Source organism: Acinonyx jubatus, chromosome D2 (genome assembly GCF_027475565.1).
Source record: "Acinonyx jubatus isolate Ajub_Pintada_27869175 chromosome D2, VMU_Ajub_asm_v1.0, whole genome shotgun sequence".
Taxonomy (NCBI): domain Eukaryota; kingdom Metazoa; phylum Chordata; class Mammalia; order Carnivora; family Felidae; genus Acinonyx; species Acinonyx jubatus.
This window is the reverse complement of record NC_069393.1, coordinates 52,331,102-52,343,948: the sequence shown is the minus strand read 5'-3', so window position 1 is coordinate 52,343,948 and position 12,847 is coordinate 52,331,102. Positions and strand designations below refer to the sequence as shown.

General features: G+C 35.3%; 1 protein-coding gene across 3 annotated transcripts in view; it reads left to right on the top strand.

Annotated features, from left to right (window-relative positions):
- The window catches only part of LOC106965827 (protein FRA10AC1), a 37,812-nt gene extending 25,340 nt beyond the window's left edge, over positions 1-12,472 (top strand). For all 3 annotated transcript variants that reach the window (XM_027062650.2, XM_027062649.2, XM_015061907.3), the window contains exons 13-15: positions 3,516-3,554; positions 9,296-9,374; positions 11,583-12,472. In XM_027062650.2, the coding sequence (XP_026918451.1) occupies positions 3,516-3,554; positions 9,296-9,374; positions 11,583-11,625 (161 nt within the window). In that variant the 3' untranslated portion in view covers positions 11,626-12,472. The remainder of the gene's footprint in view (positions 1-3,515; positions 3,555-9,295; positions 9,375-11,582) is intronic.
- Positions 12,473-12,847: the final 375 nt, after the last annotated feature.

Here is a 12,847-nt window from a genome sequence, read left to right as displayed (position 1 = left end):
ACTGTTCTGGGGTTTATTGAGAAATGGTATTTGAAGCAGAATTCCTTTTTGTGTCTATCTCAGTCATTTCCAAACTCCAAAATAAATGTTAATAAATGTGAAAATCCTGTTTGTGTTTAAAAAATTGTTTTAAAAATATTTAATGTATCATACTTGAGTTTTGTTAAATTCATTATTATAGTATATAATATTGTATTCACATCATAGTATGATACCATGTTAATCACTATGTATTCCAAATTAAAGAAGAACTAATCCCTACCTTGTAAAAACTTGTTTAGTACATTCAAAGCAGACAGTCAGATAGCTGGATACTCAGGATCAGGTATGGGGTTGGAACGCTCGGATTACACATAGATATGTGTGTGATCTTCCTTACAGATGTTTTTCCTGTAGTGTTCCATGTTTTAGTAGATGACATCTCTGTCAGCCTAAAAACTAGTATCATATCTGGAACTTATCCTTGATGCCTTCTTTCTTCTCATTATTTATGTTTAATTTGTTACCAGATCCTGTCAGTTTTACCCCAAGAGTGTATATTTCTCAAGTTCTCTCTACTCTAGTTCAAACCACCATGTTTTCTCATCTAGACCACTGCTGTATTATCCTCACTAGCTCTGCCACTATCTTGCCATCCCTTCTGCCCTCCCCTTAATCCATTCTCCATAAAGCAGTGATTTCCTATTTTTCTTAGGATATAATCAAAACCTGCATAAAACCCAGAGGCTTTATATGATCCAGCATACAAAACTTGTGGTTCTCACCATGCTTCACCTCACTTTCATACTCCACTTTCACAGCCTTTCAGTTTCTAGACAATGCCAAACTTCTTTCCATTTAGAGGCTACATAGATGCTGCTTCCTCTCTTTCTAACCCCTCCCCCCACCACCAGATGCCATCCTAACTCATCCTCCAGGTCTAAGCTTAAATGTCACTTCCTTAGGGATCCTTTCCTGATTCCATCCCTGACCATGAATTTAAATTAATACTTCTAATTATAATACCATCAACATTATAGACCTGGAACTTTTCTCATTACATATATGACAGTTATATAAAAGCCCCAGGAAGGCAAGGGTTCTGTCTGCTGTGTTCATTGCTGTATCCCAGCACCCGACTAGCACGTGTAAGGTGTAAGAAAGAAAGAATGAGAAAATGAAAGACTTTGAAGATTGTTTCGGGACAACTTCAGGGAAAGAGAACCAAGGCAGAGTAGAATTGAGAGATGTGTTTCGTATTTAGTCTTTATTCAGAGCCCCTGATAGCATAAAATATAGTTACTTTTTTTCAACTTCTGTGGCATAGAGCAGAAAATGACAGCATTTTAGCAAACTTAGGAAAACCATGTGGAACTCTGCAATATCTTTGTATCTGGGATCATCTGGAACTAGCTTGATTTTTATGTGATACTTTATAGCCAGACCACCTTAATTTGGCCCAAACTTGCATAATAATAAATGCTTAATATCTCAGCCTCATTTTGAACTGTTGACAAAACTTCTTCAAAACAATCTACTTTCTTGATTTTCTTCCTGTCTTTCTGGCCTTTCCTCCACCTCTTGATTATAGGTCCTCCTCAGTCATACCCTTAGGTGTTAGGGTTGCCTAGGGCTCTTACATGATTTATCTTCTTTCTCTGTGTTCTCCCTTTGTGGTCCCATTGATTCCCGTAGTGTCAGATTACTATCATACAAAATGTTAAGTAAGTGGATAGATGGATGGATAATTGGATAGCTAGATGGTTGAGTCAATGGATAGAGAAAAAAATCTAAAAGAGATCCATAGCTTGACTTTGAGGACCAGTCTGCTTTGGCAGGTCTGAGCAGAACACGGTACTTAGGTAGAGTGTCTTGGCAGAAAGTTGAAGATATTACCCCTCCCCCACTACCAGTCAATCCCTAAGCTCACTTTCTTGGGAAGGCCTTTCCTGGCACCCTTCACCCCACTCCTCCAAGCAAGGTTAGGTCCCTATTAAACATTTCAGTAGCACCATGCACTTCTCCTTTGGACATACATATCACCCTTGGAATAATGTGTTTTCTGTTAAGGAAGGGGCCATGTAACTTATTTAATTCTTTATCCAGTTTCTAAGCACAGTGCTTTCTCCATATACTAGGTGTTCAATAAATGTTAGGGGAGTGAGTGAATCGGTGAAACAGTTCTCAACATTGAAGGGAACATCAGAGATCCCAGCCCTGGGATCATGAGCAAAAAGATACTCTGTGGTTTTCTTTTCAAAATATGGTCCTTTGGTATTGTCATCTCTTGGGAGCATGTTAGAAATGCACAGTCTCGGACCCTTCCTGATCTCCTGAATTACAAGTACACTTAAGTTCCAGGATGATTCATAGGCACCATAGAGTTTGAGATGTACTGCTCTATATCAGGTACTTGTTCTGCTTTTACTTTGACACCTTCAGGGAAGAACTGCCCAAAATATTCTTTTACATTTCAGTTAGTTGTAATTGTTAGCAGATTTCTCCTTAACTAATTTAGCCCAAACCTACAATTTCTTACCTTTGGTTCCAGTTATGTCCTTAGGCCTCCAAAGTAAGCTAACCTCTTTTTGTACCTATAGACATTTGGAACCTGGTACTGTGTTCCTCATATGACAGAGAAGAATCATTTCATTTGTCACCAGCTTAGCTATGTTTTTATTTGCTTTCTGATAAGTAGGAAATAGGAGTGAAGAAACAATAACCTAAAAAAGAAAAGAAAAGAAACAATAACCTAAAGTGGTTACCACAGTCCAGGCCTTGGCTTCCTGTGGAGTCTTTACCCTGTGGTTGTGACACCCTCTTCATTGGGCCTGAAAGGGGCTATTTATGCATCAGCTTTGGCTTATGAGATCTTTGATCCAAGGAGGTTAGAGGGATTGTTGCTCTCCATCTGTTATCTGTCATTTTCTGATTTATCAGTCTTCAGAATTATTTCCCCTCTGGTCTTACTGCAAAAGATTCTATAGAGTTATGATTTTTAAAAATTGTGCTAGTAGATTTTTAGTACTTTTTGCTTTCTGTTTCCCTCACTGGATGACTATTGTAGAAATGAAAATGTTTGTTTTATGTAGTAATATTTTGTGTGAATTTTAGTTACTAAGAATTCTCATCTGTATATGAAAAAGTATTGTGAAAAATGAGTATTTGTAAACTGCTTTCAAATGTTGAACATCTCTATTGATAAAATATGATTATGTTGCGGCTAATCTGCGAGGGTTTTTTTTTTTTTTTTGCAACATGAATTCATGTTTTTTGTTTTTTTTTTTTTTAAGGTGTTTATTATTTTTTTAAGCTTTGTGCTGTATATTTCAGGCATAAAATACCTCTACCTAAAAGACTCTAACATTTTAATTAGAGAGATAAGTCTGAGAAACATGAAAGATTAGAAGACAGTAAGGTGCTTTTCTGTAAGAGTTTAAAGTAAACCAGGCTCTTGGGAAGAATTCTGGTCACAGGTATAACTGTTACACTGTTGCAGAATGATTTTTAACAAAGCAATGCTGTTTTCTTTTCAGGGCATTCATCCTCAAAGAAATCAGAAAATTCTGTGAACAGTAAGTATTTAGCATTTCTTTATTTACACAAATATATAGATTCAAGTGATTTGCAGTTTGGGTTTCCCATCAGTTGTGACTTGCTCATATGTATATTATTTTTTGGTTTTGTACTATGTGAGAAAAATCATAGAAAAAGTGCTAGAAGTGTATGATTTTTCCCCCAGTTTTAAACATTTTAAAGTTTCTTATTTTAAAATGGAAGAGCATAAAATTTTTTTCAGTAAATATAATGGATACACACTTTGATTTCACAGCATGGAATATGAAGGAAGAAAAACAGATGAGGTTGGAATGGAAAAAGAATTGGGAAAGTAGATTAAGACTTAAGAAATGTCACTCATAGGGGCACCTGGGTGGCTCAGTCAGTTAAGCGTTCCACTTTGGCTCAGGTCATGATCTCACGGTTCGTGAATTCAAGCCCTGCGTCAGGCTCTGTGCTGACAGCTCAGAACCTGGAGCCTGCTTCGGGTTCTGTGTCTCCCTCTCTCTCTGCCCCTTTCCCTCTCACGCTCTCTCTCTCTCAAAAATAAACATTAAAAAAAAATGTCACTTAACATTGTACGAGACTGAATTATCTCCGTTATCTTGTGGTTTTGACTGATCAAGTGAAATGTGTGGTTTGTGTATGGAAAGTAGAATTTGGCAGCTGGTTACTACTGATTCGTTTTTTAATAAGTACAGTGGTTTTCACCAAATTGTATCAAACCAGATTGGCTTTCATTGAATATTTGCCACAAATTTTATTGTTCTTTCCCCACAACATTCCAAAAAACATTCAAATGACTTACAGATATATATACAATAAAATAAGATTTTTAAAAGTGAAATCAGAATAATGGAAAAACAAGATAGAATAGCAAAATAAAGCTAGACAAATGTTTACCAAAAAGCCCTGCATAATTGCAAACGTAGATCACACATTTGTCACTCTTCTTCCATACAACCAAACCAAATAAGGAAGCCACCAGTAGAATGATTAATTGTACCCATATAATCACACACAGTGTGTTCATCTTTTTCTAGGCTGAGTTCTGAGAGTGAGTAGACTCTCCTGTAGATTCATAAAAGGGGCGTCCATCTGTGATGTAACAAACAGTAGCCTTGCATCTCAGTAGTAATACAGTGTCAAATTTCTTAAAAGACATTGCAGTAGGGTTAGTGTAGTTCAATAGCATATCTAATTCATTTAGGCCTATTTTATAGAAATTCAGAAATTTGAGACTTGTAGGCTTAGAAATTTATAAACTTAAGAGTTAAGTTTTTTCTGATTTAAAGTAATACATATTACTGTGACAAAATCAGTAAAAGTAATTACTCCAAATCCCGCCTTTCAAATAGAAATATTACTAGTATTTTAATTCTTTTTTTTTTTTTAAGTTTATTTCTTTATTTTTGAGAGAGAGAGTGAGCAGCAGAGGGGCAGAGAGGGAGAGAGAGAATTCCAGGTGGGGCTCCACGCTCTCAATGCAGAACCTGACATGGGGCTCGAACTCACAAACTGTGAGATGATGACCTGAGCAGAAATCAAGACTCAGATGCTTGAGTCTTGGCAGGCTGAGCCACCCAGGCACCCCTTAATATAATTCTGAAGGAGAATTTTTAAGTGGCCAGTAATCAGAAATTTTGCACTGGGAAAAATAGAGGAGTTTTAAGATATTTACTGTTTAAACATTTAATGGAGAGGGAAGTGTCAGTGGAGGCATTCCTCTAGTTTAGGAATACAACATACATCTTATAAATTAGTTTGCTGATACCTGTTTTGTTTTCAGCATATTTGAAGTGTCCTAAAGCACTGATCTTTGTTTCTCCCCACTTAAATCCTCATTGATGTGTAGCCCCTTTTCCTAAATTAGGTAAAGTATAGTAACAGTTTCTAGAACATAGCCAGGCTTGATACTGAAAGACTTCTGCTATCTGGGGAGGAAGTAGTGTGTATATATCTATATCTATATATCTATATATGTATATATCTATATATCTATATCTATATGTATACATATACATGTATATGTCTATATAGAGAGATATATAGATATATGGGACATATATATATCTCTATATATAGATATATATAGATTTATACATACACACACACATATGTATATATACACACACACACTATCTTTCATTTTCACTTGGATAATGTTTAGTTACTTTTACTGCTATTTAATATACGGATTATTAAAACCAAATCCATGAAGAAAAACCCAATTTCTGTGGGGAAAAAGAATTTTAACTTGCATTTGTTGATTATTTATTCTGTCAGCCACAATGGCAAGTGGTTTAGTTGTGTTACCTCATTTAATCTTAATAATGGGCATATAATAGCCCATTTTGCAGACAGAAGAACCAAGACCCAGAGATTTTACATAAATTGCCTAAGATCTAGTTGTTGTTTAATAGCAGATCTGGGATTAAACCCAGACTTATAACTCTACAAAGTCTACGCCCTTTTACCTGTATCATCAATAACTATTCATCAGTGAATCAAATGTAAGTCCACTCTTTATACCCCAATTTTGGCAGATACATTCCACAAATCTATATTAAATGATTTGATCTGTGTCTCAGTTCTATCTGTAAAATGGATATAAAGAAACTTAACTTTGTTTTTTTATTATCAGAGCCAAATGAGACAATATACATGTAAAGCATGTGTCCAACACAAAGTTAACTTCTTGATAACCTATAGCTATTATTGTTCAGGAAAAGAAAGAAAACCAGACATTAAACAGATTCTGTGTTTTGTTCTCTAGAATTGATCAAATCAAAAGTTAAGTCTATAAAAGTTTGACCTATCCATTATGTTATCATAAGTGGAGACTTGCCACTTCTTCAGTAAGCCCAAGTTATTTAGTTATCATAATATCTAGAAGAACCAAGATGACAGATCTGTTTTCATTATTCAGACATATAGGGAAAATTGTATGCAGTTTATACCACATTCTAAAAGGAACATTGAAAACCAAGAGATTTTCGCATTGAGAGAACTTGAAATTGTCATAGGAAGAAGGTTGAAGGAACTATACATGTTTAGTTTGGAGAAAAGTGAAGGGTTGGGAGAGAAGGGATACGGAGTTAGACATGGAAACTGTAGATGTTTGTAAAACTGCTTTTGTGTAGACTTATTTTTGGTGAGTATTTGGCAGAACTAGAGTCTATGGATAAAAATTGCCCAGAGACAGATTTTTGCCTTAATTTAAGGAAAAACTTCTCAATTAGAAATATCTAAAGAAAGCAATGGGGGAATGGGCTGCTTCAGGAAGTAGTGAGGTGTTTAAGCATAGATTGGACAGCCACTTGTTTGGGGAGATACTGCAATAAGAGATTGGATCATTGGATAACACCTAGATTAAAGACCTCTAAGATCCCATACAGAGAGTCAGTGATTTATATTTTGATACTCACTTGGTAATAACGGCTGCGTAGATTTGACACTGATACAAGAGTACCATTTTGTATTGCCTGTTCTCTTGTTATTTCCTTAGCAGTGCCCCTTCCACCTCGGGCAGGCTGTATCAGTTACCATAGGAATGGTTTCTAGTTACTGCCACTCTCAGGGAACTAGAATATTATAGATTCACAGGGTTGCACTTAAAGGTCATATAGTCCAGTCTTCTGGATTTGATTCTCTAATGATATTTGGTCACTTTTTTAGCTTGTGATCTTTCAAAGAAAGTTATTTTATAATACTCTAAACTGATTTGCTCTTTTAGCAAAAAACTGGATTGTCTGGTATCATAAAACTGGTATAGGAAAGCTGGCCTATGGGAAGTACTCTTGACAGGGAAATTAGCTGCCCATTTTCAAAGTCCTTGTAGGTTTTGTTCTCTGACAACATTAACAGGGTAACACTGTAGTGTTAACTGTTAGGCCTGACTGGTTTTTCTGTGCTTTCTTTATCTCATGTTAGTGAGTTTTCATAAAAATAAAAAATAAGAGTAGAAGACTTTTATTCTCTTTTCTCTCATATTTGGTTTGGGACACTGGCAGTTTCAGTGCTGGTTGTAATTGAGTGGGAATCTTGTTCCCAAGGCTTTATAATTTTGTCATCTTTTATTGTCTTTGTATGTAGATCATTAAAAGTACAACCCCTTCCCCCCCCCCTTTTTTTTTTTTACCATTTTTGTCAGAATTTGTGCCAGAATAGATTTCAGTTAGAACCAAAGTTCAGATATACATATTGATTCATGGATCAAAGTCCAGCAGGTAAAAGGCTAAAACCACTGTGGCAGATCAATGCTGTTTTATTTTTGTGTGTTAACTAAGGGACATTCTGTATTGACAGGCCAAATTTGTTTCAGTTCATTTTAAGACCAACTTATTGGAGAGGAACTATTTGCTATTAAAATTACTTTATGACATATACTTTTATTGTATTTTTCAGTATTGGATAATTTTTAGTTCACCAATATAGGGGGATTTACAAGAAACATGTCTATTTTGTTATATTTTAAAAATAGAGTATATTCATTGTTTTGATTGATTTTTAAGGCAATACAAGATCACTGTTTAAAATATAAAATATTTGGGGAGCACCTGGGTGGCTCAGTCGGTTAAGCGTCCGACTCCAGCTCGGGTCTTGATCTCACAGCTCGTGGGTTCAAGCCCTGTGTCGGGCTCTGTGCTGACAGCTCGGAGCCTGGAGCCTGCTTCCGATTCTGTGTCTCCCTCTCTCTCTGCCCCTGCCCTGTTCATGCTCTGACATTCTGTCTCCCTCAAAAATAAATAAACATTTAAAAAAAATTTTTTTTAATATAAAATATTTGGAAATGCTTGAAGTAGAAAGTATCCCACGCCCACAGGTAATGTAATGACTGTTAAGTTTCGTTGGACCTTACAAACTTACAGTATATGTAACTACAAATTGGATTATACCATGCATGCTTTCTGTAACTTTTAAGAAACTTGATATAGCACAGATGTTTTTCCATGGTCATACATATAGATATGCTAAGGTTTTTTTTAAAAGTTGTATAGTATTAATTTAACCAATCCTTAATCCCTAACTGGTGAGGATATAGGTTGTTTTCTTTTGTTGTTATAATGAACATCTTTGTACATGTATCTCAGGTGCTTATTTATTCTAAGTAAATAGTTAAATTCTTAAAAGCAGCATTGCTGGTCAAAGTGTATATACATTTTAAACTGATCTATATTGCTAGATTTTCCTCAAGAAAAAGGTTTATAGAAATTTTACTCCAGCAATGTATTAGTATGCTTGTTTCTTTGAAACAGCTTCTTCTAATTAATTTAATCAGCATTAATTTTTAAAAGTGTCTGACAATATTTTTTCATAATTTAACTAACTTGTCCTACACACTAGTTCAATTCTTCAGGTCATGATCCTAATGGAAATAAACTCTCTACAAAATTCTTAACCTGCGTGTCCTTTGTATGCTGATAGAAAGAAGAAACTAAAGCGAAGACAATTGTATTTCAAGAGATCATTCCTTTATAAGAGTTAATATTGGAATCACTACTTTAACTCAGTGTAACTTAGGGAAATTTCCCTTGAGACTTTCCTTGGTCTTTTTGCTGACACTCTGGTATATCTCAGCTTATTTATTTATTTTTAAAAAGAATGTTATTGGTCTGGAAGAGTGAATTACATATTCAGAGCCACAAACGTTGAAGCTAAATTGCAGTTAACTCTGAAGTTAATTAATTGCATTGGTGGGTAGTTCAAAACATGTTTTAAATAAAACACATTTTAAAAATCTCTTTTAAATGAACAGGAAATTCTGATGAAGATGAAGGTACTTCAGAATCTGAACTTTGGAAGGGCCCCCTACCAGAGACAGATGAAAAATCACAGTGAGTCCTGATATTAACAGATAATGCATACCCTTTACATCAGTTAGGAAGCTGCAGCCACAGCCATTCTTGATAACAATTAATGAAAAAGCTCAGCATCATGAATGTCTGTTTAATTCCAAGGACTCTCTAGTCTGGTAAGATCAGAGTTTAATTCTAGTCATTGCTTATGGCCATAGACAGCTAACTCGTCTAGCTTCCTCTCTGTCAGTAAACTTTTCTTCAGCTCACCTTGACAGATGGCCCTCTGGTCTTTGCTTAGAATCCATCAGAGAAGGGTTGTTTACTAGTTCCAGAGCAGCCTATTCATGATATTCTGATTATCATAAACCTGTACAGGGGAGCTCCTTGAAGATACGGATGGGTAAATTTCCAACAGCCACCTTAGCGCCCAAAGACAGATAATTCAGTATGTACGTTGTTATCTGCTTTGGGTTGGAAGAGCTATCTGGGTATGGGCTGGGATGTTATCAGCTCTTGTCATATACTGGGAAGTTCAGCACCAGAGCTTTCTCTCCTAAAAGAGGGTAAAATAATACCTACTGCATAGAATTTATTGTGAAGATTTAATGAAATAAAGAATGTAAAGCACTTTGTGCCATACCTACAAATCTAAGCGCTCAATAAATTTTAATCCCATTTTGTTAGTCTTTAGGCATGTTGGTTCTTAATGGAAAAACAATGAACGAATCATTATTCACTAATTTAAGCTGATTACAAAACATCTTGCCAATTATGATATGTTCCCAGTGTAATAGAATTCAAGTGTATTGGAAAGAGTTTTTGTTAAATAAGATTACTTTTATTCTGTGACCTTAACTTTTTTTTCCAGCCAAATAAACAATTCCTACATGTAAAAGTTATTGCTATAAATAAAATATTGCTATCCTAGTCAAACTATTGACTGAACTTTCAACCGTGTAACTTCCCTTTGAAGAGCTTTATAGCTGAAAGTGATTAGACTAGGTCTTAGGATCAGCTCACCTTTTTAGGCAATGAAGATACTTGAGTAAATCCTAAGAAGGCTTTCATAATCCAGAACTCTTTGTGACCTCATAAATACTTGACATTGATCAAGTACTCAACATCTAAGTCTAACAGAGATTCAGCTAATTTCCCATATTTAAGTTTTGACTACAATTTGTAAATTTTTACTGCATTTTGCTGTCATGCTGGGGAAAAAGGGACAACAGCAATGGGGAGTGCCAAATTGCAGATAATTCTTAAATCAACTTTAGCTGATTCTGGTTTTTTTTTTTTTTTTTTATTAATTTGAACATGGTGTAATGGCTTTTTGCATTCACAAGTATTTAAAATCAAATGATGAAGGCCCATTGTGAATCCCTGATCTAGAAGAACTTTTCTGAAGAGACTGGTAGACTGGTGACTTTCCAGTTTGATTGCCTGTCTCAGAAAGAAAAAAGCAGATGTGTATACATTTAATCCTCATAGCACCTCTGTGAGGAAATATAATATCCTCTATTGCACAGATAAGGAGACTGAGCCCAGAGAAGTTAAGTAACCTGCTGTTACTAGCTAGTAAGTGACCGAACTGGAACTTAAATACCATCTGACTTGAAAAGCTGTACATTTTCCTTCATCACTCTGGTTCCAAACATTAATTTTGTACTTGACAGTTTTCATAGTATTTTAACAATTTAATATCTCCTTTCAGACTTCAATTCTTTGTGTTAGACATGATTTTTACAGCTACAAATATATATTGACTATTCTCAGAGCAATAAAAACCTATAGCCTAAGCAGATTTTTCCCATTCCTAGGAGCAAGACGTGTATTTTGCTGAAAATAGTTTTCTTTTTCATTCATTTCTTGATCAGACTATAATTTGAAATGAGAATGAACAGAGAAACTATAAAGTCAACCAAAAAAGTAAAGAGAAGCAATAACATTTTATAAAGTATGCACTTTAAAGTAAAATCTTAGGTAATAAATACATTTAGGGGGAGGTGAAACACTTTATATTTAATCAGTCTGGGTATAATTATGATTATTCAAAAAGTTAAGAATTATTTGATGGCTGAATCATGAAATACATTGATATATAGAAGAATCAGCAAATTACATTGAGTGAAAATATTTTCATTAAATTTTATGTCATTTATTTCATTTTATTTTCATTAATTATTTCACCTAATAATTTCTTTTCTGTTGGTTTTAATCAATATGTATACTTTTTCTTTTAAATAGAGAAGAGGAATTTGATGACTATTTTCAAGATTTATTTCTGTGAGATGGAAGAGAGAAGCCTACGTTCCTTAATGTGAAAGTGCACTTTGAAACTCTCCACAACAATGTCATCTACAGGTTGCAGCTTGAGTGGTTTATCTTTGGAAATAAAAATCCAACTACTGTCAGGATGTCAGCTGCTTTGAAAGTTTTTCAGTTCCATTGGAGACATGTTTCCCTTTCCCTTCTGTGTCTTTTCAATTGCTTATATACAGCCGCTCCGCCCACAGCTCCTCAAGGGTGAAGCTAGTACACTGTACAGAGAGTCTGTTGTTCCTGTAATTTGTAGTTTTTGTTGTTTTACTCATTCATATTTATCTTCCCTTGCCTCAGTTAGTTTAAATTATTAGAATTATTGGTATCTCACAAAAAATTATAAAATAGAGTAAGTATGTCTCTCCAGGTTCTATTTATTTACTTTCCTTTCATCCACTGGCACCCTCTTTTTAAGCACCTGCTTTCCCATCACCACCTGTTTCTAGCTGCCTTTTTTTTTGCTTACCTTTCTCTTGCTTTCTTCTCCCCTATACTACTTAAGGGAGTTTGTTATAATCAAAGTTGACTTCCCAGTGTGTGAGCAGTTTATTATAAAGTAAGTTAATACTATTGGGGGGGGGGGGCAAATGAGGTCCCAGAAGTCAAACCAGTAGATTAGGTTAAAAGTTGACTTGGGGCACCTGGGTGGCTCAGTCGGTTAAGCGTCCGACTTCGGCTCAGGTCATGATCTCGCGGTCCGTGAGTTCGAGCCCCGCATCGGGCCCTGGGCAGATGGCTCAGAGCCTGGAGCCTGCTTCCGATTCTGTGTCTCCCTCTCTCTCTGCCCCTCCCCCATTCATGCTCTGTCTCTCTCTGTCTCGAAAATAAAATAAACGTTAAAAAAAAAAAAATTAAAAATAAATAAATAAATAAATAAAAGTTGACTCTCCAACAGAGCAATTCTCCAGTAAGATAATTGAGCTGAGTAATAGGAGATGCTAGAACTTGTCCCAGATATAGTCATGCAAGTATGGGTGTACTTCCATGCCAAGATATATTATAAAATGTAAATCTTAATTTGAGGATCATACCCCTCACAGTCACTGGATGTGCTTTAGGAGATCTAAGCACTCCTAGAATCTGTGTAAACTTCTGTGATTGTGTGTATTTTGGGGGGAAAAGGGTCTATAGTTTTCATCAAATTTTCACATGGATGTGTTGATATTTTTAAAAAAAGGTTTTAACCCATT